Source organism: Saccostrea echinata, unplaced genomic scaffold (assembly GCF_033153115.1).
Source record: "Saccostrea echinata isolate AGI-Se365-2 ecotype Australia unplaced genomic scaffold, CSIRO_AGI_Sech_v1 ptg000057l, whole genome shotgun sequence".
Lineage (NCBI taxonomy): Eukaryota > Metazoa > Mollusca > Bivalvia > Ostreida > Ostreidae > Saccostrea > Saccostrea echinata.
Genome location: NW_026889806.1, coordinates 8,082,581 through 8,105,761, shown reverse-complemented (window position 1 = coordinate 8,105,761; position 23,181 = coordinate 8,082,581). Strand labels below are relative to the sequence as shown.

The window sequence follows — 23,181 nt, the reverse complement described above, 5'->3', positions numbered from 1 at the left end:
TAATTATGCTCCTTTATTAGCCGACCTGATTCTATGAAGCAGAATTAATTTTAAAAAAAACTTCTACATAAGAAGAAGGAACTTGCCGTGGCCTTCAACTCGACTTTCAGATATATCAACGACATTTTATCAATTAACAATAGTAACTTCCATTCATATGTCGACTCGATATATCCCAGTGAACTTGTAATAAAGACATTACAGACTATGCCACTTACATGTTTCATATTTGGATGTTCTACCGATTAAAAATGATGAGGGCAAATTAAAAATTAAACTGTATGACAAACGAGATGACTTCAGCTTTTCCATTGTCAACTTTATGTAGTAATTTTCCGCTATCAAGTGTATAGTGTTTACGTCTCCCAATATATTTGATACTCAAGAGCATGCTTTGAGTAATCAGTTTTTAAACCGAGGCATGCTACTGACAGATAATTTATTGTTAGAGTCATTTCAAAAGCCTCGTTTAAAGTCAGCATTTTGTAAATTCTTTGGTCGTTATAATGATCTTCTTAACAATTATAGCCAATCACTGGGTCGTATTTTGGCTGACGTGTTTCATCCAATTGTAAGGCCCTTGTTTTATACTAAATTTGACTACGGAATGTTCCTTCTGTCTGGTCAATACATAGAGCTCACATCGGATGTGACAGGTCAACAGGGGATGCTTACTCTCCCTAGGCCCCTGATCCCAATTCTGGAATTTCTGGGGCTCCGTCTTTATGCCCTGTTCACAAATTTGCATTGTTAATAGATCTTTTTGGGAGATCAATCACTGTCCCTTATCCCGACTATCTTGTATCGTCATTTTTCAGCTAAATTTCAATTGCTGAGTATTGCCTAGAATTAAAACCGGACTCCTAATGATAATAAAAGTAAGAGATGTAGCGAATTTTTGCTGAGATATGGCAGACATCCGTGGCTTGATATTGAATCAAGCAAGGACAGGTAGCCAGACCTGCACGATAATGAGTGGAAGTAAAAGAGAGGGATTCGGGATCTGATTTAGATGCGATAGCCTGAAGTGTACCGAGTGATTGGGACTTGTCTCAGACTAGGCATTATATATAACGTACATGCCCCGGAGACAAGTACTGATTCTTACTGATAGCTCTGATAGTCCACCAGGATTTACTCTACTGCAGTTACTTACACCAAGAGCCGACATAGCTATTCAGTTAGCGTGTGTCAGAATGAATAACAGCCTTTATATATCTAGTTATTTTTAAAGACTGATCATTGGTTTGTTATCATGTCCAGATTCGATTATACATGGGCCGTGCAGTAGCGGAAATGTATCACTGCTAGAATTTGATCACGCCCACTGTTTTGTCAGTGACTTTTGGCCTCCATTAGCCTCCTCGTGGATCGACAGATGCCATTCATGGCCCCATTCTCCAGTTGTCCGTGCTATCGTCAAAAATGGATGTCACTTTTTAGCAATAGGACACAAGCTAGGTAATCATAAAGACAAAGAATGGAGAATTTCTTTTTCTCTGGCAGAACAAAATTTTGTGTACTCAATGAATCACTGTCAATTTTTAATTTACGCTTTATTGAAAGTGTACTTGAAAGAAGTAATTAACAATAGTGTAAGTGCTGAAGATAAATTACTTTGTTCTTATCATATGAAAACAGCAGTTTTCTGGGCACTTCAACAAAACCTATTGTCTAACTGGTGTCCACAAAATTTCCTTGAGGGTTTCTGGATCTGCTTTAAACTCATTCTTCAATGGGTGTATGAAGAGGTTTGTCCAAAATTTTTTCATTCCGCAAAACATGTTTTTGAGTAATATCCATGGTGAAGCACAATTGATTTTATTTTTACCACTGTATACATTATATGAAAAGGGTGTATCCTGTCTCCTGCAGAGTCCTTCTATCAAGTTCTTTATTATAAATATCCTTTATAATCCTACACTCTTTATTGGTATACTTGAAAGGAATGTTACTTCTAAAAATACCTTTCATGAGGAAATGCTCGTTGAGATATCCAATACTAATGCATCTTACATCAAAAACCGGCTAGACCTTATTTTACCGGTCCCCAGATCCGCAAGATCCGCGCGCTCATTGCACTATGACGTAAGATTTACGTCACTCAGCTGATTAGGGTTGATTTTGCACATTTTTCGACTGGTTAGGGTTAGTCTTGCACCCACCTGAAAAATTAGGGTGAGTCCTTGCATAAGTTTTCGACTGATTAGGGTTAGTCTCGCATCCATCCGAGAGATTAGGGTTAGTCCTCGCACATGGGTTAGTCTAGCATGGTTTAGCATCCGCCTTGGAGATTTGGGTAAGTCCTCGTATACCATCCGAGAGATTAGGGTCAGTGTCTTGTTCTTTTAGATTAATTAAGAAATTCATTTGCATCTGTATTTTTGCAAGTTCTTTGTTGAGCTTCAACGACATCTCGTTGGTTTGTTTACATGAAAAAAAATGGCTAAGTACGAAAGAAACGGCACTAAGCATGCGCCGCACGCGCTTCGTTCACAATTATTTTTTGTCTCCTTTTCACTGTATAAATAATATTTATTACTTTTTTCAGAGAACGAGGTTAAAAACTTCGTTTAAAAACGAAGTTTTAAACTAAACCTTTCACCGTAGAATTCGATTTTGGGGTCAAAAAGGCTTAAAACCTCATATTTTAATTTTTTTTCGATCGCTCACGCGATCTCATATATATACTGAAGTCGCCTACGGCGACACTATAGTTTAGCGCGTTTTTCTTGGGACCGGTAAAGTAAAGTCGTTCCCAAAAACCTAATCAACAGCGTGAAGGCCCTGCGCACAGTAGATCGATTTCTAAGTTCTCACTTGACAATGTATTATGTTGTGATCTGGCAAACTCTTACGGCATTGATCCTTCGGAGAACTGCTTATATATTGCACAGTATGCACAACAACACAGATGGAAACAAACGGAGGTACATTGCTGACAAAATGTCTTGCTACATGCTTAAATTGGCAGTCAAGTTTTATTTCATTTCATAATGTTTCATTACAAGACATTAAGATACATCGAGGCTCTATCTGTTATAGAAATGTTAAAGTCGAAATTAGCATATCCACATCAGATGTGTTTATTTTATACACATATAGCAGAGCGTCACAGTGACGTAAGGGTCCAGTCCTGTTCTTTAAAGATTAGACATGCAGTATTACTTTTTACATCACTTGAAACTGATCTCTGTTATATCAATGAATTAATGATTGAACAATTGTGCAATTTTCAAAATAGACAGGGTGCATTATACATTCCACTGTTTGTACTTATTCAGGCACTAGAATTTCTGTGCTACAGCCATGTAGACATAATGAAATCAAAAACAGTTTTATCTTCTTTACACGCCCTGGTGCACTCTGGCCATTACATATATTTACCTGTACTATTCAGAGACATATCATGGCAGTTTCTGGGAGTCTGTCAACAGTTCAATGGGAATTTCCAGGCTGCTCTATATTCCTATCAACAATCACTTGAACAATATCCACTCCATAAAATACATACTGCTACAATAATAAGAATCATTATATTGTTTTACAGACTTTATTTTAGTCAATTTTATGAAGACAATTTAGACACATATTCTAGTTCTTACGTTAAGTCTAACTTGCTATTTACTCAAAAACCATTATGATATCTGCTGTACATAATGCTAGAATCATCTCGTAACAGTTTCCTCTTGGTTAACAAGGATTTTGTTGTAGGTTAATTACATGCCCCTCTGTACTCCAAACTACCACCCACATATACAAGAACTGAACCATATACCTTTATGAAGTAAGTTATTTCTAAAAGGCCAATGCTTTTATGTGGAAAACAGAGGTGCCTACCCTTTTCATACAGAGGAGTAATCTATATCCTTATTTGGTGGAATCAAATAGACAGAGGCGTAATTCTTCGAATTTTCCTATTTCCGTGTTTCACTGTGATTTAATACAATCTAAATCAGACCCCTACGTTTCATATCATAAATAAAAACGTAAGGACTATTCTCGTATCATTTATTAACATATATTTTATGTTCTGCAATGCATCGGCATCCTTAAATCCAAACAATTTAATCTTGTAAATAAACAATTCCATTCTTATTGACGTTTGTTGTTAACTTAAAACTAATTCAATCTTTCCATTGTATTAATAGCATGTGTTTCTGCCTAATTTTATACCGTCACCATGGCTCAGTTTGTAAGAGTGATTATAAGGCCTTGGGTTCAAACCTCGGCCGCACAAACCCAACTCGATAAAAAAAAAATAGGTAGCAACTGTTCCTTCGCCAAGCGCTCGGCTCTTTGAAGTGAAAGTTGCGGGTCTTTCGGATGAGACCTTAAACATAGGTAATCAGATTACAGAGCTCACCTCAATGAATGTTGTCTTTAAGTAAGGCAAAGTCCCACACTAAGAGAAAGGCCAAAAACGAAAGGGTAGGCAGGTCTGAAGATTCATTACGATGTCATGGCAAATTGCAAAGAAACATAATAGACACTAAATATTCTTCTTCCCCATGAAAATTTATGATATTAAAATTCACTGAAACACCTCCGAAAACGACCTTATTTTTTTCATTAAGTTTTCGTAAGGATCAACCTTTATAAATAATGATGACACTCATAAATTATATGAAGACAAGAGCATTACTCTTATGTATGTATGTATGTTTTAATCAATGTTTACTGTACTTCATTCTACGAATAAAACAGAAGTTTCTAGACATATATCACTGAACATGATTTTTAAGTTTATAAAAATATGTTTCATCCTCCATCAATAAAACATTTCTGTATTTCAGAAAGAAAAAAAAGGATGACGTCATTTATCCGTCTTTGTGATATTGGAGTTCCCTCCATTTGTTTGTTCCATAGCACTTCTTGTACTTTATAAGCACATAAGTATCATTTCTTACTCTTCTTAGATGAACTTGATCTGCTGTTGGTTAAAGAAAACAAGATCACAATATATTAGATAGAAATAAAAAAGAATACAAAGTACCCATATAGTGAAAAAAGAAAACATTTTTATCTATTCATTTTCAATTTCGTTTTTAAAGTATTGAATGAACATTTTTGCAAACCAAAATTTCTGAACTTTGATCTAGTTGTAAAGAAGGATACGATTTGTCCCTTGTTTTTTCTTTGGTTTTACTTTTGTCTTTTGATTTTGACTTTTGTTGGGAATCATCTGTTGGTTCCTCCTGTTTAAAACAAAGTTAAAAATACAAGTTAAAACAACACCAATGTTTAATTCTCTTTTGCATTTTTCTATTTAGAGCAAGAACTTTTTTTAAAAAATTACAAATAGGAACATTTACTTTCTTTTATAATAGAAATGAACCTTTTTCTTTAACTTTAGAAATCGCAACAAGAAGCATGATTTATCGGCCGTTTCATTTGCATTGCACACAATTAGGAACTTTCAATGAAAATAAAGATTGATAATAATAATTAACAATATGTACTGGGTTGAATGGTTTTATAGATCTTCTGCTAACCTTGACCTTAATTTTAACATGGCCGTCTAGTCTATCCCTGGACTGGTCACGTTTGCTGTGATGTTTATCGGAATCTCCATTTATCTTTGAACTGGAATGAGCTACGAAAAACATGGCAGTTATATGAAAATTTAAGACAGCTATTAGAAGAATATACACATAAAAGAACTAAGAATAGGTTGCAAAGATAAAAAATTATTTTCTTTCTTTTTCCTGAAACATACAATGTTGCATGATATACATACTTACCGAGTCAATTTTCTTTTCAGTTTGATTTGACTTGCTGTGTTGTATTTTATTGCTATCTTGAAATTCTATACTTCAGTTCATTCTTTCTTACAGTGATTGGTTTCCTTACTTGAGTTTCTTTGACTTACTCCGTTGAGGTTCTACACTTCAGCTTATTTTACTTATCTATACTTCAGTTTATTTCGACTTATCTACACTTCAGTTTATTTTGACTTATCTATACTTCAGTTCATATTAGTCTGCCTGTTAGGGTTCTAGAATTTGACTTAATTTGACCGTGTTTGACTGCTTTCTTTGGTTGAGTTGAGATTCTACACCTCAGCTTATTTTGACTTATTGGGGTTCTTCACTTCAATTTAATTTGACCCTCTAAGTTGAGGATCAACACTTCTATTTATTTTCACCCAACTGTGTTGGGGGTTCCACCTTTTCAGTTTATATTGACTCTGTTGAAGTTCTTTACTTCAGTTTATTTTGACAGTGTGTTGTTCTACAATGCAGTTTACTTTGACATTGTTGGGGTCCTGTACTTCAGTTTACTTTGACTTACTTTGTTATACTTCAATTTATTTTGATTTACTCTGTTTGGGTTTCATACTCCAGCTTACTTTGATTGTATTTGGGGTTCTACACTTCTGTTTACTTTGTTGAGGTGCAACACTTTAGTTTACTTTTATTGTGTTGGAGCTCTACACTTCAGTTTACTTTGTGTTGAGGTTCTACACATCAGTTTACTTTGTATTGAGGTTCTACACATCAGTTTACTTTGTATTGAGGTTCTACACATCAGTTTTCTTTGTAGTTGAGGTTCAACACATCAGTTTACTTTGTTTTGGGATTCTACACTTCAGTTAACTTTGTGTTGAGGTTCTACACTTCAGTTTACTTTGTGTTGGGGTTCTACACTTCAGTTTACTTTGTGTTGAGGTTCTACACATCAGTTTACTTTGTAGTTGAGGTTCTACACATCAGTTTACTTTGTGTTGGGGTTCTACACTTCAGGGTATTTTGTGTTGGGGTTCTACACTTCAGTTTACTTTGTGTTGAGGTTCTACACATCAGTTTACTTTGAGTTGGGGTTCTACACTTCAGTTTATTTTGTGTTGGGGTTCTGCACATCAGTTTACTTTGTGTTCGGGTTATACACTTCAGTTTATTTTGTGTTGGGGTTCTACACATCAGTTTACTTTGTGTTGGGTTTTACACTTCAGTTTACTTTTTGTTGAGGTTCTACACAGCAGTTTACTTTGAGTAGGGGTTCTACACATCAGTTTATTTTGTGTTGGGGTTCTACACATCAGCTTACTTTGTGTTGAGGTTCCACAATTCACTTTTCTTTCTGTTGGGGTTCTACAATTCAGTTTACTTTGTGTTGAGGTTCTACACATCAGTTTACTTTGAGTTGGGGTTCTCACTTCAGTTTATTTTGTGTTGGGGTTCTACACTTCAGTTTACTTTGTGTTGAGGTTCTATACATCAGTTTACTTTGAGTTGGGGTTCTACACTTTAGTTTATTTTGTGTTGGGGTTCTACACATCAGTTTATTTTGTGTTGGGGTTCTACACATCAGTTTACTTTGTGTTGAGGTTCTACACAGCAGTTTACTTTGTGTTGGGGTTCTACAATTAATTTTACTTTGTGTTGGGGTTCTTCACTTCAGTTTACTTTGTGTTGGGGTTCTACAATTCAGTTTACTTTGTTGAGGTGCAACACTTTAGTTTACTTTTATTGTGTTGGAGCTCTACACTTCAGTTTACTTTGTGTTGAGGTTCTACACATCAGTTTACTTTGTATTGAGGTTCTACACATCAGTTTACTTCGTATTGAGGTTCTACACATCAGTTTACTTTGTAGTTGAGGTTCAACACATCAGTTTACTTTGTTTTGGGATTCTACACTTCAGTTTACTTTGTGTTGAGGTTCTACACATCAGTTAACTTTGTGTTGGGGTTCTACACTTCAGTTTACTTTGTGTTGAGGTTCTACACATCAGTTTACTTTGAGTAGGGGTTCTACACATCAGTTTATTTTGTGTTGGGGTTCTACACATCAGTTTACTTTGTGTTGAGGTTCCACAATTCACTTTTCTTTCTGTTGGGGTTCTACAATTCAGTTTACTTTGTGTTGAGGTTCTACACATCAGTTTACTTTGAGTTGGGGTTCTCACTTCAGTTTATTTTGTGTTGGGGTTCTAAACTTTAGTTTATTTTGTGTTGGGGTTCTACACATCAGTTTATTTTGTGTTGGGGTTCTACACATCAGTTTACTTTGTGTTGAGGTTCTACACAGCAGTTTACTTTGTGTTGGGGTTCTACAATTAATTTTACTTTGTGTTGGGGTTCTTCACTTCAGTTTACTTTGTGTTGGGGTTCTACAATTCAGTTTACTTTGTTGAGGTGCAACACTTTAGTTTACTTTTATTGTGTTGGAGCTCTACACTTCAGTTTACTTTGTGTTGAGGTTCTACACATCAGTTTACTTTGTATTGAGGTTCTACACATCAGTTTACTTTGTATTGAGGTTCTACACATCAGTTTACTTTGTAGTTGAGGTTCAACACATCAGTTTACTTTGTTTTGGGATTCTACACTTCAGTTTACTTTGTGTTGAGGTTCTACACATCAGTTAACTTTGTGTTGGGGTTCTACACTTCAGTTTACTTTGTGTTGAGGTTTTACACATCAGTTTACTTTGTAGTTGAGGTTCTACACATCAGTTTACTTTGTGTTGGGGTTCTACACTTCATGGTATTTTGTGTTGGGGTTCTACACTTCAGTTTACTTTGTGTTGAGGTTCTACACATCAGTTTACTTTGAGTTGGGGTTCTACACTTCAGTTTATTTTGTGTTGGGGTTCTGCACATCAGTTTACTTTGTGTTCGGGTTATACACTTCAGTTTATTTTGTGTTGGGGTTCTACACTTCAGTTTACTTTGTGTTGGGTTTTACACTTCAGTTTACTTTTTGTTGAGGTTCTACACAGCAGTTTACTTTGAGTAGGGGTTCTACACATCAGTTTATTTTGTGTTGGGGTTCTACACATCAGCTTACTTTGTGTTGAGGTTCCACAATTCACTTTTCTTTCTGTTGGGGTTCTACAATTCAGTTTACTTTGTGTTGAGGTTCTACACATCAGTTTACTTTGAGTTGGGGTTCTCACTTCAGTTTATTTTGTGTTGGGATTCTACACTTCAGTTTACTTTGTGTTGAGGTTCTATACATCAGTTTACTTTGAGTTGGGGTTCTACACTTTAGTTTATTTTGTGTTGGGGTTCTACACATCAGTTTATTTTGTGTTGGGGTTCTACACATCAGTTTACTTTGTGTTGAGGTTCTACACAGCAGTTTACTTTGTGTTGGGGTTCTACAATTTATTTTACTTTGTGTTGGGGTTCTGCACTTCAGTTTACTTTGTGTTGGGGTTCTACAATTCAGTTCAGTTTATTTTTTGTTGAGGTTCTACACTTCAGTTTTCTTTGTGTTTGGGGTTCTAAACTTCCATTTTCTTTGTGTTGAGGTTCTACACAGCAGTTTACTTTGTGTTGGGGTTCTACACTTTAGTTTATTTTGTGTTGGGGTTCTACACTTCAGTTTTCTTTGTGTTTGGGGTTCTTAACTTCCCTTGTCTTTGTGTTGAGGTTCTACACTTCTGTTTACTTTTTGTTGGGGTTCTACACTTCAGTTTATTTTGTATTGGGGTTCTACACATCAGTTTACTTTGTGTTGGGTTCTACACATCAGTTTACATTGTTGAAGTTCTACACTTCAGTTTATTTTGTGTTGGGGTTCTACAATTCAGTTTACTTTGTGTTGGGGTTTTACACTTCAGTTTAATTTGTGCTAAGGTTCTACACCAGTTTACTTTGTGCTGAGGTTCAACACTTCCGTTTACTTTGTGTTGGGGTTCTACACTTTAATTTACTTTGTGTATGTATCTACACCAGTTAATTTATACTTACTGCGTTGGGGTTCTACACTTCTGTGTACATTGTGTTTGTTTCTACATTAGTTAAGTTAAACTTACTATGCTGAGGTTCTACACTTCTACGTCTCTTTGTTTCTCCCTCACTTGCTCCGTCGGGATAATCCTGAAAAAATAAAAATTTGATAATGGATCTGCATTGATATATCAGAAAGATTCTAAGTTAGTACAAATGATTCACGGACACGCAAGTGTTATTTTTTTTAAAAATCAAAGCTTAACTTTAGATGACGTGATTAGTGAGAGAAAAGGCTACCTATGGGCGTTATACTCGTCTACTCCACGTAAATTTCAGTTTAAGTTAATCATTTGTCTGTTGATTTATAGAATAATTTATCATTCTTTAGAATTGAAATCTAAATTGTGAATCAAGCTTTCATTTCTGGCATCACTTCTCTTCAAATACGATGAGAGGTCATGAAAATGATGACATTTATATATCTACCTGGATTTTCAATTTGAAACGAAGTAAAACCTTGAGCAAAATTCTTACTACTCCCAAAAATGTGGCTGCTATGATAGATCTGGTTTAATAATTATGTAGAGATGTAGACGTACTAGAACTAAGTAATGTATATACTTTTTAATGAATTGAAAATCTATGCATTGCTATGGAGTGTATTTAAACATATGATTGGAGAAATGAGCGGTCCAATATACACTTGAGGAAGTATTTCACTTTGAGTCGAAGAAATCTTTCCTAAAATACTGTTAATATATCCTTGTCTGATGTGTTGATGTCCAAATAAAGTCAAGGTATTAAATGAAAAGGGTAAATATATCAAACTGTGAACATTGTCATAATTATTAAATAACGATTCGAAACAATATATATTGCTTAATATTTGTAATCATGTTTGGTGTGTGATTCGCACTGTTCGTAGAAAATGCACAGGAAACAGAATCAGTTTAAATTACGTCTACCATTTAAAATTACTTGCTAATTTACAAAATAATCTTAAGCTAAATTTATAGGAAAAAATAAAATATATCAAATCTGGTAATACTTAAATGGGTGAAAGTGTTTTATTAATATTAGGCTATCTTTTTAAATATATGCATTCTTTTGAATTTTAAGTCTTTGAATAAAAAAGTAATTCCCAGCAGGATCCTTTTTAACTGCAATTATATACAGTCTGAATACAAAAGCATCGAACAAAAGTATGAAGGAAACTTTTAAATTCACCCATTTAGTTTACAAAGTGGTAAATACGTCTTCCGGATTTTTAAACGTAACGTCTAAGTAGTCCTTGATATCTAGATCAGCACGTTACACCTCAAACTAAAAGACTCCAGACATGACAACATACAGACGGCGTTGGTGTAAAAAAGAAAAAAATCAAAATTTTGAAGATGCAATTAGTTTCTAGTAGTAGTTTAGATTTAATTTTTCCAGAGTTGTTTGTATGTTTATTGTTGTTTAACGTCCCTCTAGAGAATTTTTCACTCATATGGAGACGCCACCACTTGCCGGTGGAGAGCTGCACATTTTGACCTATATTCAGCACTCAGGGCCATTGAGCAGTGAGGGATCTTTTTCGCGCCAGCACCTACTGCGACACGGAACTTCAGTTTATCCGAAGGACCGGTCTCCACGTCCCACAGTGGGATACGAACCCGCGACGTAAGAATCAACTCCTTACTCAACGACTCTTAGGGCAAACGCTTCAAACACCTCGATATGCGGGCGAATTCCCAGCATGCCTAAAGTATGTAGTTTACACTTTCTTTGATCTTTCTGAACAAACACCTTGTGACAGGACAATATAAAAGCCCTAGACCAATTTTTTTATACTTCTGTTTAACATTTATCATATAAATACGAAGTACAATTCAACAAACGTTTAACAATGCCTTGCATTAGCTCTTTTATGCTACAAAATGATAAACTTCCCCGAATTAAAAAAAAGTTATTTTTGTTTGAAAAGATTGTCCTAGTATTACATAGAAAAAATGAAATCTGTTGATAAATAAGAAGCTCTAGTCATTAGTAAAAGCGTTCTAATTTTGAAATAGAAACCTGTCTCTAACTGTAAGGACCTTACCAGACTCATCCGTTTTCTGTCCTTACTCTCGCGTTCTCTCTCATTTGATGGACTCTGTACAATATACACAAGTTGTTAGGGTATGATTTTATACAGTATGAAAAACTCAACATGGGCGACTCTGCGCAATACGTTAGAGTTAGTATGCGACTACGCACAATACTTGGAAATTATCATATATACTCTACAAGGGGACCACCTTGCAATACCAGAAAAAGCTTTTATATGACAGTTCAACTTAATGTCGGTGACTGAAAATTTACGAATTGTCTTACATTTTCCTAAAATCAACTTTGGCAGCTCCATGTAATACAAGATAAAATGTAAAGATACAAACACTGATCAATCTCATAAATTCACTAAATCCAGTAAACAAAGCGAATCGTGATTAGGGCAAAAACATAGACCCCCGGAAACCACGCAGAAACAGAGATGGGATCAGGTACCTAAAAGAAGTAAGCATCCCCCGTCGACCGGAAGGGTTAAGGTTGACATACTGACATAATATATACCAGCAGATAAAGGCTATGGGCGACTCTGTACAATATAGATGTCACACAACATGGGTGACTCTGTCCAATAATAATTATAAATTGCTATACAATGTTAACTCTATATGGCCAATTCTATACAATAATTAAAACCTTTTTTATTCCTCAAGATGAACAGTTGGCAATATACTTGTTAAACTGAAATGGGAGATAATGCTACACAACTAGTTTTCCTGCACCTTTCGATGTTAATCAAAACAGTAACAGGGTCATATACCGGGTACCTGATGTACAGTTTAAACAATCTAATTTTACTTTCGACAATAAGGAACTGTGTAACAATACAAGAAATCAATGAAACCAATCAGAAAACGTCTGACTATATTTTAAAGAAATGAATGCTTACTTTTGCGTATACTGTATGTATATGTGTGAGAGGATGCTGCGCATTGCGGTGCCCTTTTTTGATTGGCGAACACTGTACTCGTAATTGAACCCAAACGGGTTACACTTGTGTGTTGATTTTGCTTTCTTCGACTTTTTCATATCTTCCATCAATACACCACAAATTTCTTACCGTTCGTTAATATTAATTATGAATTAAGAGTAAGGATATTTGCCAAACACGCCCATCTTTGTACCTTTTAAAATTATCAAATAAAAAGTTCTTAATCACACTTTTATATCAACCTGAAACGCTCTTGCAGCATGTAATGTATGAAGCTTTGCTCGATTTTTTTTTTTATGGATAAAAATATTAAAACCGTGTCCTGCCCTTTAAAGGCATCGTCAAAATCAAAAGCCTTCAATTACATTATTAAGTTATCTTAAGGATCATTTATTATTGAGATTATTAGAATTATCTTAGTCATCTTGTCTACATTTTTTTAAATCTTTTTTTTTTGGGGGGGGGAGGGGGGGCAAAATTGTAGGTAGAGTTGCAATTTGAATGACATTGACCTAAAAATAAACTAGTAAGCCATTTTTCCAAAGTTAAGTAAACATATAAGTATTGAAGTATATGAAACAAAGGGTTCTCAAGATATTGGTTGGGAATGATTTGATGGGAGAGAGAGAGAGAGAGAGAATCTCGTGATCTCAAACAAATACTATGTCAATTTGAAAATGAATTTAACACACTGGACACTGCCCATTAAAAATCTGAGTAGTCTGATCCCCCCCCCCCCCCTAATTTTTCTAGGGCTCGGACGATATCTTTTGTAAATCAATATGTTTCACGATAAACTTTGTCACGATACAAATCGAAATATTTTAAATTAGTAATAAAATTGTCGTTTTGTATTGAAATAAACAAATTATGTATTTACTAAAAGAATAATTAATCCACAGAAGCTGTATATCTAAAACAAAATTATTTCAAAAATGAGACGTTAATTGTAATGTAATTTATATGTAGCATATTTTTATATGATATATTTAAACGCAAAATGTTTACTAAAGAAAAAAAAAGAGTTAAGAATTTGCGATATGTCTACCTATGTATGTGAATTACACAGAATTTCTGACTATGAATCATATGAATTTTTGATAAAGACAAAATGGACCCACAGACATACTCTTGCATCATGATCAATTATATAATAGAACTTTTATGTGTTTGATATAAATATGAATGCATATAGATAATGCATATATATAACCAAATACTACTAGTTTTGCACAGAACTTATGTAATGTATAGATATTATATGATTTGTTATCCCTGTTTTCCCCATTCAATCATGTAACTCTTTCTCTCTTGTTTATTTGCAAATCGTATCACAAGTATATGACTATATACGAGTATTTACAATGCACTCTGTTTTTGGCCCTTGAAGGCCCTTAATTGGTCAATAACTTAAATAAATTAAATCGAATATACAACATCCAGGCACTGTTACCTATTCCTGGGTCAGAACATTATGTCAAACAGCAAATTTTATGCCCCTGTAGTCAAAGATTCGGGGGCATGTAGTTTTGCCCTGTCTGTCTGTCTTTTTTTCTGCCAAAACGTTAACCTTGCCTATAACATTTGATTGGTTGGAACTATGGCTTTCATATTTCACATATTTAATCTTGTGACAAGACTTTTTTTGGGGGTACCAACATATTTCACCTCTTGACCTTGGAGTTTGACCCACTTCTGCAAAAATTTACCAAACTTTAGTCTTGGACACAACATTCTTCACATGTGTATTCATTATGACCTTTCCATAGGAATAGCTATTTCTAATCTCCTTACCTTGACCTTAGAGTTTTACCTACTTTTAAAAAACTTGTATCTTGGCCTTAACTTTTGAACAGTTAGAACTAGGGCGTTTGTTTCACAGATGTATTCCTTGTGACAAGACCTTCCATTGGATACCAATAATTTTTTACCTTGACACTTGACCTACTTTTGAAAATCTTCACCTTTGACCTTAACTTTTGAACATTTAGTACTAGGGTTTTAACATTTCACAGGTGTTTACCTATAAGACCATCCATTGGATACCAACAATTTTCGCCTTTTGACCTTGACCTAAGAGCTTGACCTACTTTTGATAAACTTTTAACCATGGTCAAAACTTTTGAACAGTTGGTCTAGGGCTTTTATATTGTCCTGTCACACCTAGGAAATACGAAAACCCTTCTACTAACTGTTCAAAAGTTATGTCCAAGGTTAATTTTTTTTAAAAGTTGCTCAAACTCTAAGGTCAAGGTCAAAATTTTAATACCTGTGGAAAAGTCTTGTCACTGAAGTATGAAATTGTTTGCTAAAATGGGTCAATTCCAAGGTCAAAAAGTTAAATATGTTGGTAACCAAAGGAAGATCTTTCCACACGGAATGCACAAGAAATATGAAAGCAATAGCTCCACAAAATCAAAAGTTATGGACAAAGTTAAATGTTTTTGGGACAGATATACATGCCAAGAAAACTATACCCCCCCCCCCCCCAATCTTCAATTACAGGGGCATAAAAACACGTGAACACCCCAACCCCCTTCACAAAATAAGAATAGGCTAAGAAAACAAATGATTTAGAAACAAAAATGCTGACAGATATACATGATAGATGGCCAATTAAATTACTTTGTACAAGTTCAAATTGTACCAGACAAGTAGTTAGGTGCATTGCCCTATAAGACTGAAGAACCAGTTGTATTCAAATTATTATCTATCTTTTTTGACTCACAAAATTTTGACTCACCTTTCTGTGACGATCCCGAGTTTCACTGTGGTCCCGGTCCTGACGAAAAAGGAAAAAGAAATGAAAAACAAACATCCAGGTGGTCTCTGGCACCACTGGTCACCTGTGGGCTCTGCTGATTCCTCATGCATCTAAAAATTCACCCTAATACCTCTCACGCCTCAGCCAGGTGTTCAGCACTTTTACTAAATTTTTAAAAGCTTCTTGCAATTTTCTACTGTGATTAGAAAGTGATGTAGGTGTAAATTTCAGAAAATCAACCATCTCTAATGTCTAAAACTTAAATCAAGAGAAAATTGTAAAAGGTTATGTTTATCATCTCTTTGTTTCACGTTTGTCTTAAATTTATTTAAACCCCTCACTTAATATGGAGTGGGAAAAATGTATGAGGATATCCAGAAATAACATATATAATCATTATCTCCCTTTACACAAGCATTAGCTTCCTTAACTGCTGTAAAAAAATTACATAGGGACAATTCAACTTGTCTTTCTCATTTTTAAATAAAAAACGTTAATGCACAAGATGCAACATTTATAATCAACATAATGATTTTTTCCTAACAAAGCTGTTCACTGACATTTCAACTTGAACACATGATATAATACTCATTATAAAAACAGTTTCCTTGTTTTACAAAATAAAATTAATTAGAAACAGTTTTATAAATAAATTCTTCCATTCAAGTACATTCAAGCTGAATTAAGCATTAAGATATGATAGCACAATGGCTTGTCACTTTTAACAAGAACCTACCAATTAACCAGTTCATTTCAATAAAAATGCCAATTAACAAGGTTAAAAGTTGATATGCATCATGTTATTAATAAAATCCTATACTAACCTTGTATCATTATTTCTGATTTTGTCGTTTGTTAAATGCTGCCTGTTCTTTCATATGAAGGCATAAAATAATGCTAAAACTTGACACAAAAAATACAAAAAAAAAAAATGCTGTTGGAATTGTAGAGCTCAATAGTTAAAATAATCATATACACTTTTCAGTGTAACAACAAAATCTACAACATATAATAATATAAACTGATTGAAAGGGATTTCCCTTGTAAGCTTTGAGACAAATTTTGTATACCTTAATCAAAATTAGCATGAGTCACTCAAACATTGCAAAAAAAAATATTTACATGGAGTGTACAGCACTTTTACTTGATGATTTCAACAATGGCTTTCAATTAACTGAGCTCCTTAATGGCATATGGCATCTTCAGTGAAGAACAACGGTTTATCTCACAATACTTTCTTCTTCTTTGTTTCTTCATAGAATTAAATTCGCAAGAAACACAAATCTCACAAAATATTAAACCAAAGAAACATCACAATCATCTCCAGGTTGTTTCCATGGTATTTGAAATTTTTGGTCTCCCCAAATATTCTACAGGAAATCTGGTATTATAGTTCAATATTCTGGTGACTTCTACAATAGTGGGCCGGTACATCATCTTTATCATGAAATATATGGAGATAACGAACAGTATTCAAGCTCAAAAGTCCATTGAACAATACAAAATAGGAGCAGAGCAAGCACGGCGGACCTCCAAATCATCAGAGGTGGGATCAGGTGCCATGGAGAAGTGAGCATCCCCTGCCGACCGGTCACACCCGCCGTGTGCTCCTTGTCATGATCGGAAAATAACGGAAAAAATCCGTCGACAATTCACTGTGTAAATAATGGCGTAACAATTAGTATGAAATGATAAATTGTATTTGATGACAAGTTCATTGTATCGACCATAGAACTTACGCAATGATGACTTTAAACGAGACAGCTGATTTTCTTGTTTCTTCAACTTGTTTGTCAATAATTTACCTCGTTTTAGATATTGTACATACGTAGAGCATTCTCTTGCGGATCGAATCAACCGAGAGATATAAACCCCGTAGGCAGGTGATGAAGGTATATTGCTGCATCAGTACGGGAAGTTGACGATTGAAAAGTTAAAGTCAACACGTTTATCATAAAGTTTGGTTGTTAGATTACCATTAACGTCTTTTTCTGGTAAAATGTCCAAATATTAAACAGATGTTTCAGACTCTGTGGTATCTTTTATTTCAAGCTCACTGGGATATATATATATATATATATATATATATATATATATATATATATATATATATATATATATATATATATATATATATATATATATATATATATATATATATATATATGTCGACGTTTTATCAATTAACAATATTCATTTTTATTCTTACATTGATTCGATATATCCCTTTGAACTCGAAATAAGACACAACAGAGTCAGAAACTTCCGTTTCATATTCGGATATTTTACTAGAAAGAACAATAATCACAAAATAACAAAGTCGCCCGCGTGGCGCAGTGGTTAATGCGTTTCTCTAGAGTCGCTGAGTAAGGAGTTGATCTTTACATCGCAGGTTAGAATCCCACTGCGGGACGTGGAGACCGATCCTTCGGATGAGCTCATATAAACCAAGGTCCCGTGTCGTAGTAGGTGCTGGCACGATAATGATTCCTCACTACCCAATGGCCCTGAGTGCCTAGCATAGGTCTATATTTGCAGCCCCCCAACGGCAAGTGGTGACATCTCAATATGAGTGAAAATTTCTAGAAAAGGACAAACAAAATAACAAAAGTTTATGATAAACGGACTGACTTTAACATTCCTCTCGTCACCTTCTCTTATTTATGTAGCAATATATCACTATCATCTGCATATGGAGTTTGTGTCTCCCAGTTGATTTGATGCTCAAGAGTATGTTCTACGTAAAAACTATTTAACGAGGCAAGCTATTAACAAATAAGCTGATGATAAAAGGATATCTACAGTCTTGTTTAGAGTCCTCAGTTCGCAAATTCTATGGTTTATACAATGACCTTGTCTGCAAATACAATCTATCGTTAAGTCGAATATTGACCGATGTTTTTTCATTTAAAGTGCTAAGTCATTATTTTCACACTGAATTGTCTAAGGAATTTATTTTTTGCTCGATCATGACAAAGAGCACACGGCGGGTGTGACCGATCACCAGCACGATGCTTACTCCGCCATGGCACCTGATCCCATCTCTTATATTTTTGGAATTCTGTGTTTACTCTGCTCAGAACTTGTATTGTTTCAATGGAATTTTGACATTGAATACTGGTCGTTATCTTCATATTTCATGTGTAAAAAATATTTATTATATTGTGGAAAAGGATATCGAGACTCATTATTGATGATTGATATGCACTAAAATTGATCGTTGTAACTCTATATTTTTTTTTACTTGTAGGTCAGAAAAACATTCTAAGCCTAAGTAAAAAATAAAAATGTCGTTTCGCTGGCTGTTTATGAAATATCATACAGGAAGGATGTCAATCCTTTAGTCAGTATAAAATTCCAACACACTATTTTTCTCAACTTTTTCTTTTGCAAGTGATGAAGGTAAGATCTAAACTATGGAAAGACTTCTATACTGTTTTTAGCGGAAAAGTGGTCATAATTTAATACTTTTGTGTCTAATCGTGATTTAGCATCATCTAAAAAATGTTTTGTTTAAATAATATGAAAAAAAAAGTATACCAAGGCTGCATAAATTAGAAGGAATTGAACAAATAATTATTCTCATTGAAGTTAGTTCACATTTTGTCATAATTACCATGATAAAGCCAAATTATGATTAGGTATTGATTATCTGCATTTAACTATCACTACACAAAACTTTACGACTTTATTTTGAGTGAGTTTCGATTAAAGTACTCCTTAAATTATCTCTAAATGGAGTGCACTGAAGTAAAATATGCATGGTTTCTCAATTTAGGCCATCTATTACTTCAGATTTTAAATTTCATAGTAAAAGGAACATCGTACTTTTTTTAATCACTCTTATCAATTTAACAAATGTCACACTTTAAATAAAGTTATCTGAGAAATGGAATGCTTATTCTATATTTACAGAATTCCCCATTGATAGAATGACAGAACACCGTGCATCACAAATGTAAGTTGTTGCCGAGAGGCTGAATTACTGTTTACTTTGTTTAATTTGTTCAAACTCTCGTCTCTAAAGAGAAAAACTGAAATATACTGTAAAGAAATGCCAAAAGCAGAGAATATATGGAAACATGCGCTTTAGCTTTTTAAAAATTGATAAGATTAAAAACACTTCATAAACAGTGAGTTTTTTCAGGATACATAAAAAATCATCGTCATTCTTTCAGCTATATAAAACACTCATTCACTCTGTTATTTGGATACCTGTTAAATAGTGAGGGCTAGCAATGTTCTTCAAAGAAAAAATCACAAGTATTACATTTGAAGAAAGCAACAAGAATAAATATGAATTCAGTCTTTTTCTGTAGATAAACAAAGCTACTTAATATATATTACACCGTACACCACAAATACAAATATGAATTCAGACGATTTTTGAGTATTCTTAACAATTTTACAACTGGATTGCGAAGGATACCCAAAAACTGGGAAGCTTAAGTAAACATTGTCAAAAGACGATCTTTGTCACAACATACTAAGATTTACCCAATGAATTGCTTAATGTAATGCAATAAGTTTTCTATCGGAGCGATTTATAGGCAATATTTAAAATTTTGGCTAGCTCTGTAGTTCTAGTTTTTCATCATTAAATTCTCCACAGCTCAAGCAATTTCATTTTACTAATAATTGGAAGTCAGTGGCGGATCCAGGAATTTCGTAACAGGGAGGCGCAGTAGGAGGCATGGGGTCTGGGGGCTGCATTGAAACCCCCAGTGGGTCTAAGGCAAAGCCCTGGTGGGGTTTTCCGGGGGGAAGCCCCCGGAAGCTGACAAATTCTTACAAATAAGAGATGTTTTTCCTTTATTTTAGGAAAATGAACATATAAGTTCTACATACAAAATATTCAAAAGGGGGGGGGGGGCACACGCCCGGCGCGCCGACCCTGGATCCGCCTTTGACAGTAATCTATATCGAGGAGAAGCAACCTTATTTCGTTACAGAGTTGAAGAAAATATCTATAAGCGTAACATAGCAGGGGGTAAGAACTCATACATGTACGTATTCACACTTATTGATATGAAAAAAACTTTGTCAATATTTACGGCTTGACATCTGAAAAGTAGCAAATACTGACTGGAGCAAATATTCTCTGTACAATTTACTTGGATTTCACAAGTACCTGTGATTTACTACTGGTGCTGACACTTTTTCAATATTTCCTGTATTTTTAAACGATTGTGTTAAATGCCTCGGACCGAGAACCATTTTATTCAAATGATTCAAAAGTAATGTTTTCCCTTTAATTTGTTAAACCATTATTATAAAAATTATTTCTTTTTACATTATAAGCATTAAAAAAATTTAACTTAGTTCAATTTTAAGGTTTCTGATATTGCGAGCCAGGGGTTAGTTTTAAACTTAAGAGATTAGTTACGCAAATACTAAGTATAAAATTGGTGTATAATCAATGCAAATACAACTGTAATATAACATTAACCAGTATCAAAAGAATAAATCATATACGATATGTTATTTTTGGCAGTACGGCAGGTATGCGACACATGTCAGAGTCTGTGTTTGTGGGACTGTGTCGTATAGTTGGAACATCACAACAGGTGGCCATGAGACGGGATATTGCGGACATCCGTGAAATGATGTCACAGAAAATAAGTAGTCAGTCCATTGTGATTTTGAGCGGAAGTAAAAGAGAGGGTTTCAGACTGTTGGGGTCTGATGAGGATAGGATGACCTGGAGTGAAAACAATCGAGTGATTTGGGACTTTTCACAGTCTAGGCATTATAACTTGTCCAGAGTAGTACTGATTCTTACTGATAGCTCTGATAGCCCACCAGGATTTACTCTTCTCCGGTTACTTACACCAAGAGCTGACAAAAATATTAGGTGTGCATGTGTCAAAATGAATGACAGACTTTATATATCTAGCTCGTTTTACAGATTGATCATGTTTACGTTGAAATACTCCGATTACACTACACATATACATGGACCATGCAGAAGTGGGAACTTTTTTGGAAAGGAATATGATCTTGCCGACTGTTTTGTCAGTGACTTTTGGCCTCCCTTAGCCTCCTCTTGGATCGACAGATGTCATGCATGGCCTCATCTTCGAGTTGTCCGTGACGTAGTTAGAAATGGATGTCATTTCGTAGCAATAGGACACAAACTAGGTAATCATGAAGATAAAGAATGGAGAATTTCTTTTTCTGTGGCAGAACAAAAACTTGCTTACTCAATGAACCACTCTCAATTTTTAACTTATGGTTTATTGAAAGTGTATTTGAAAGAAGTAATTAACAATGATGTAAGTAGTGAGGAAAAATTACTTTGTTCCTATCACATGAAAACAGCAGTTTTCTGGGTACTTCAGCAAAACTTATTGTCTAACTGGTGTCCACAAACTTTCCTTGAGGGCTTCTGGATCTGCTTTAAAATAATTCTTAAATGGGTGTATGAGGGGGTTTGTCCAAACTTTTTCATTCCACAGAACAACATGTTTCTGAGTAAAATCCATGGAGAAGCACAATTGATTTTATTTTTACGCTTGTATACATTATATGAGAGAGGTATTGCATGCCTTTTACAGAGTCCTTCTATCAGATCCTGTGTTGTAAATGCCCTTTGTAATCCAACAATATTTATTTGTACAAATGAAATGACTTTAATTCCTGAATATACAATTGATGCAGAAATATTTACTGAGCTAATTAAAATTAATTTATGTTACACCACAACCCTAAGGCAGAGTGTAAAAGCCCTGAAAGCAGTAGAGCGGTTGATGATAAAATCACACCTTACGCAGTATCACGTTCCATATTTACAAAGACTTGTAGCCTTGGTACTGAGAAAAACTGCTTTTGTATTGCACGGCATGTACACTAATACGGGTTCTAACAAAAGGAGGTACATTGCTGACAAATTGTCTTGCCACATGCTTAAGTTAGCAGTAAAGTTTAATTTTATTTCTGATATGTTGTTTGCTGCAATGTATCATTGTAAGACACTTAGATATAAAAAAGCTTTATCTATTATAGAATTGGTAATTGCAAAGTTAACACATCCACAACAGATGTTTTTATATTTTACATACATCGTTAAAGGGCCTGAGGATGTAAGATGTCAGTCCTGGTCTTCAAAGATGAGAAATACAATTTTTAATTTTATACCACTTGAAAATGACGTCTACTGTATCAATGAATTAGTGATAGAACAGCTGTGTAGCTTTAAAAACAATAAAACAGCATTATTTATCCCAACGGTTGTACTTATCCACGCTCTTGAATTTTTGTGCCATTCTTATTTAAGCACGGTAAAAGCACAAATAATTCTGTCTAAATTACAAACCCTAGTGCACTCTGATCACTTAATATATCTACCTGAAGCTTACAAAGACATATCATGGCAGATCCTGGGTATCTGTCAACAGATTACAGGTGACCTCCAGGCTGCTTTTTATTCCTACCAACAATCACTCAAACAATATCCACTCCATGGCATACAAACTGCTACAATCATCAGAATTATAATACTGACCTACAGACTTTACTTCAGTTAATTGTTCACAGACACATTTAGATGAATATTTTAGGCCTTTCAACGATTTTAAGTTGTTTTTTTTTCTCAAACCGCTCAGAATGTACTGCATGTATTATACCCAATAACACGTTATTGATTCGTTAGAGTTACCTCTTGCACTGCAGTATGTTAGTTCATTATATACTGCTCTGTATGTCTATT

At 34.5% G+C, this 23,181-nt stretch overlaps 2 protein-coding genes across 3 annotated transcripts in view; one reads left to right on the top strand and one right to left on the bottom strand.

Annotated features, from left to right (window-relative positions):
- Positions 1 to 4,821: 4,821 nt before the first annotated feature.
- Positions 4,822 to 23,181, bottom strand: part of LOC133174242 (serine/threonine-protein kinase fray2-like) — a 32,392-nt gene continuing 14,032 nt past the window's right edge. The window contains exons 1-6 of one of the 2 annotated variants that reach the window (XM_061309321.1): positions 15,453 to 15,558; positions 11,771 to 11,824; positions 9,768 to 9,831; positions 5,496 to 5,596; positions 5,119 to 5,198; positions 4,822 to 4,930 (exon numbers count right to left, since the gene is read on the bottom strand). In XM_061309321.1, coding sequence (XP_061165305.1) covers positions 4,900 to 4,930; positions 5,119 to 5,198; positions 5,496 to 5,596; positions 9,768 to 9,831; positions 11,771 to 11,824; positions 15,453 to 15,527 — 405 coding nt within the window. In that variant the 5' untranslated portion in view covers positions 15,528 to 15,558 and the 3' untranslated portion in view covers positions 4,822 to 4,899. Of the gene's footprint in view, positions 4,931 to 5,118; positions 5,199 to 5,495; positions 5,597 to 9,767; positions 9,832 to 11,770; positions 11,825 to 15,452; positions 15,559 to 23,181 lie in introns of those variants that run through there. The other variant, XM_061309322.1, reaches the window with a different exon arrangement.
- LOC133174020 (uncharacterized) lies at positions 20,978 to 22,999 on the top strand. Its single transcript, XM_061309062.1, has 2 exons — positions 20,978 to 22,544; positions 22,737 to 22,999. Exons 1-2 carry the CDS (start codon positions 20,978 to 20,980, stop codon positions 22,997 to 22,999), a joined length of 1,830 nt encoding a protein of 609 aa, XP_061165046.1.

What these genes read in the sequence shown, in the direction of transcription:
- LOC133174020 (XM_061309062.1), top strand. Translation starts at nt 20,978, where the DNA reads ATGCGACACATGTCAGAGTCTGTGTTTGTGGGACTGTGTCGTATAGTT. An exon ending in TTTTACATACATCGTTAAAG is followed by an intron (nt 22,545 to 22,736) that starts GGCCTGAGGATG and finishes AATTTTTGTGCC; the next exon opens with ATTCTTATTTAAGCACGGTA.